The following is a 4,582-nucleotide window of genomic DNA, read 5'->3' on the forward strand; positions in this document are numbered from 1 at the left end:
ACACACACACACACACACATATATATTTAAATGATTATTTTCCATCTCTAGTCTTAAGTCCTTTGGGGTCCAGCCTATTTTGAACCCTGTATCAGGAGCTGGGTTCATCCCTTATGGGGAATATGGTGAAGCCCTGGAAAGGAAGTGGTTCTTGGTGTGAAGCTGGGTGCCTCCTCTTTAAAATTTTATGACATTGGGAAGGCCTCAGTGTCCTTCTCTCTAAAGTGGTAACTGCAGTGTCTACTCTCCAATGTTACTGTGATACTGTGTGAAATAACCTAAATGCCCTTACCTTAAGCACGCGGGAGGTGCTCAGCAAATGTCTGTGGCCTGAAAGGCAATATTGATGATAATGATGACATTTTTTTATGGTTGTTATTTTAGAACAAAGAGCAAGTGGAAGAAGAAGGAGCAAAACCAAAGCATGTGCTGAGCGCCAGTGGGGTGCAGTCTGATGCCAGGGAGCCTAGGGAAGGTGAGTGGGACCCCATTTGCTTTATCTGACATTGCAGACACAACAGCTTCAGAATAAAGTCCCCAACGACATGGCCCACAGTATGATTCCTGGGCAACTGTCAAAGCTTCTTTTTTTTTGTTTGTTTTTGCAGGGTTTTTTGTCTCATATATACCACCAGAGACACATAGTCAATTGCTATGTTTCAAAACCACTTGGAATACGGTTGACCCTTAAACAACTCAGGGTCGGGGAACTGACTTTCTGCACAGTTGAAAATTCAAGTATAATTTTTGACTTTTCCAAAATGTAACTACTGATAGCCTTCTGTTGACTGGAAGTCTTGCTGATAACATAAATAAGCGATTAACACATGCTTGTAATGTTTTATGTGTTAAATATGGTATTCTTACAATAGAGTAAGCTAGAGAAAAGAAAATGTTGTTATGATTATCACAAGGAAGATAAAATATATTCCCTATTCATTCCGTGGAAGTGGGTCTTCATTCTTGTCATTTTCACATTGAGTAGGCTGACAAGGACGAGGAAGGTGAGAGGTTTGTCTCACTGTCTTGGTGGCAGAGGAGGAAGAAAATCTGCATCTAAGTGAACTTACGCAGTTCAAACCTGTGTTGCTCAAGGGCCAACTGTAGTACCTTTCTGTGCAGGCGATGCCACCAACTTGGTACTCAAATGCTTTAAATGTTTATGGATTACTTTGTTAACCTTTAATTTTCTTGTATAATTTTGCATGATATTTACATGGTTCCAAAGTCAAATAGACAAAACAATGTGTATTAAGAGAAGTCTAGAGGCCAGATGCAATGGTTCCTTCCTGTAATCCCAGCAATTTGGGAGGCCAAGGCAGGAGTATCACTTGAGCCCAGGAGTTTGAGACGAGCCTGGGCAACATAGTGAGACTCCATCACTATGTTTTGTTTTTGTTTTTTTTTGTTTTTTTGCTTAAAAATAAGAGGCCGGGCACGGTGGCTCACACCTGTAATCCCAGCACTTTGGGAGGCTTAGGTGGGCGGATCACCTGAGGTTAGGAGTTTGAGACCAGACTGGCCAACATGGTGAAACACTGTCTCTACTAAAAATACAAAAATTAGCAAGCATGGTGGCATGTGCCTGTAATCCCAGCTACTTGGGAGGCTGAGGCAGGAGAATCGCTTGAACCAGGGAGGTAGAGGCTGCAGTGAGCCGAGATCACGCCACTGCACTCCAGCCTGGGTGACAAGAGCAAGACTCTGTCTCAAAAAAATAAATAAATAAAAGAGAAGTCTATCTTCTACCTTTGTTCTCTGCACCCCGCTTCCTCGCCTGATACGTAAGTAGCCATTTAAAAAGCTTTTGTCTTTTCTTTCTCTTGAGGTCCAGTCTACCTAGACAACATGGTCAGTGGTTATGTGCACACGTGCACACATGCACGCTCACACATGCTGCCTTCTTAGAGAAACAGGACCCCAGACACACCGTTCTCCACCTGGCTTTCTTTCACTTACAGTATATCCAGAGATCACTCCATAGTTGCGCTTAAAGATGGTTTTTTTGAGACAGGATCTCACTCTGTTGCCCAGGCTGGAGTGCAAGTGGCTTGAACATGGCTCACTGCAACCTCTATCTACTGTACTCAATCAATCCTCCTGCCTCAGCCTCTGAAGTAGCTCAGATTGCAGGCATGTGCGACCATGCCCAACTCATTTAAAAATTTTTATTTTTAGTAGAGACAAGCTTTCACTGTGTTGCCCAGGCTTCCATAGAGATATTAATTTCTTCTTTTTCACGACTATGCCACACTCCTTGTTGGATGCTTCATGGTTTAGTCAACCAGCCCCTTTCATTTGGGTTGTTTCCAGTCTTTGGCTGTTGTAAACCTGAGCACTGAATGGCCTTGTACAGATTCCTCGCAGTATCTTTGCGGCAGACTCCTCCACATGGGAGTGCATTTTTGTCCTGCCTGTTTTCCTGTAGAGAGCCAGAAGGTGGATGTGCTGGAGGGGACAGTGGAGAGGCTGCCCCCCATCAGAGCTTCGGGGCTGGGAGCTGACCCCGCCCAGGCATGGGCCTCACCAGGCCAGGGAGATGGTGTTCCTGGCCCAGCCCAGGCATTCCCTGGCCACCTGCCCCTGCCCACAAAGGTGGAAGCCAAGCCTCCTGAGACACCCAGCGAGAGCCCCAGGACTGGGCTGGAATTGGCTCCAGCACCCGGCAGGGTCAATGTGGTCTCCCCGAGCCTGGAGGTTGCACCAGGTGCAGGACAAGGAGCATCATCCAGCAGGCCTGACCCTTGGCCCTTAGAGGAAGGCACGAGGTTGACTCCAGGGCCTGGCCCCCAGTGCCCAGGGCCTCCAGGGCTGCCATCCCAGGCCAGGGCAGCCCACAGTGGTGGAGAAACACCTCCAAGGTAAGGGGAGCTCTTCCAGGCTGGGCGAGGGAGGGGATGGACTGCGGCGCCTCGCTGGAGCTCGGCTGTGGGCAGCATCCACTGCATCCATGTTCCTGGGCTGTTCTTGCAAGGGGAATGGGAAGGAGGCCTGGGCCTCTGGGAGCTTAGAGTGCCGCTGCTCACCGGCTGCCCACTAGAAGTACCTGGGGGTAGTCTGGAAAATAAAGATGCCTGGAGATGTGGATTGAATTGGTCTGGAGTGAGTTTCAGGAATTAGATTTTTTTTTTATATGCTCCCCAGGTGGTTCTAATGGAGAGCAGGGTTGAGAATCACTAGCTCTAAGATCAGTACTAACAGTAGCTAAAAGATGGGGCTCATGGAGCACCTGCTCCGGGCTGGCCGTTGGCTGGGCATTTCACCGGCTTCCCCTTTTATTCTCAAGCTGTCCGCAGGAGATGAATGTGGTTGTCATCCGCATTTCATTGATGAGAATACTTAGGCTCCAAGTGCCCAGGGCCCCACAGCTAGGAATTCATAGAGTTGGGATCTGAATCCGGGTTACCGGATTCCGAAACCTGTGCCCCAATCACTGCACCATCCTGCTTCCTCAAGTCGACATTTAATTAAGTTCTAAATAATACGGTGAGGCAAGAAGGACAGGAACCTCAGGAATGTGAGAGGGGTGCAGGCTGAGTCAGCCCCAGGGGCTTTCGGGAGGCTCATGCCGAGGTCCTGGAGGCGGAGTCGTGGCAGCTGTCTTGGCCCTAGAACGCAGCCTGAGGACCTGCTCTGGCAGACGTCTGCAGCAGAGTGAAGAACCTGCAGACTCCCATGCCCTCCCCAGCATGTCCTGGTCCCCAGGGCGGCCCTGCTGAAGGGTGCTGTGCCCCCGGGCTTTTCTCGGAGGGACCTGGTGTTTCCTAGCATATTCTGTGCCTGCCGAGGGTGGCCCTGACCTGTCATGGAGAACCCAGGCCTGGCTCAGGGAGTGGATCTGGTGTCTGTGTTTGCTGTGGTGACAGGCAGAGAAGCCCAGATCATTTGTCAGACTTGGTTCTAGGAGGAAATGGGAGCCTCCCAGGGGGCCTCACAGGCTGGAGGAAGGGGTTCCTGGCAGGCATCCCGGGATTGGAACCAGGACACTAAATGTGGAATCTGGGGCTGGGGGTGAACTGTCTATGAAGTTGTTATGGGCCTCAAAAGTTCTCTATCTCAGGTTCAACCCTTGGCTGAATTCAGGCCCAGCAGACCTGCAGCAGCCTCAGGAAGTGAGGAGATCACTATCTGCCCTTCCTCACCTCCGACCTGGTGCATTTTGAGGAAAATAGGTTGGAAGTATCAGCTCTGATGGGTCGTGATTGCCTGTGCAGAGGATCCTGCCAGGTGCTGTGGCTCACGCCTTGATCCCAGCACTGTGAGAGGCCGAGGCGGGAGGATCGCTTGAGCCCAGGAGCTTGAGGCCAGCCTGGGCAACAAAGGAAGACCCCATCTCTACAAAAATTAGCTGGGCTGCCATGGGCATGATGGCGGGCACCTGTAATCCATGCATGCTACTGGGGAGGTTGAGGTGGGAGGATCACTTGAGCCCAGGAGGTTGAGGCTCTAGCTAGTTATGATCACACCATTGCACTGCGGCCTGGGAGACAAAGTGCGACCCTATTTCAGACAAACAACAACAACAAACAAACCCAGAGGATCCTGAGGCCATGCCTACTGAGGCACTGAGCTGGAACTGGTC

At 50.1% G+C, this 4,582-nt stretch overlaps 1 protein-coding gene across 1 annotated transcript in view; it reads left to right on the top strand.

The window, feature by feature from the left end:
• The window catches only part of MYLK3 (myosin light chain kinase 3), a 39,954-nt gene that overhangs the window by 7,822 nt on the left and 27,550 nt on the right, over positions 1-4,582 (top strand). Inside the window, exons 2-3 of the mRNA XM_012002458.1 lie at positions 385-475; positions 2,429-2,861. Coding sequence (XP_011857848.1) covers positions 385-475; positions 2,429-2,861 — 524 coding nt within the window. The remainder of the gene's footprint in view (positions 1-384; positions 476-2,428; positions 2,862-4,582) is intronic.

The sequence above is a fragment of the Mandrillus leucophaeus genome, unplaced genomic scaffold (genome assembly GCF_000951045.1).
Source record: "Mandrillus leucophaeus isolate KB7577 unplaced genomic scaffold, Mleu.le_1.0 Scaffold689, whole genome shotgun sequence".
NCBI classification, from domain to species: Eukaryota; Metazoa; Chordata; class Mammalia; order Primates; family Cercopithecidae; genus Mandrillus; species Mandrillus leucophaeus.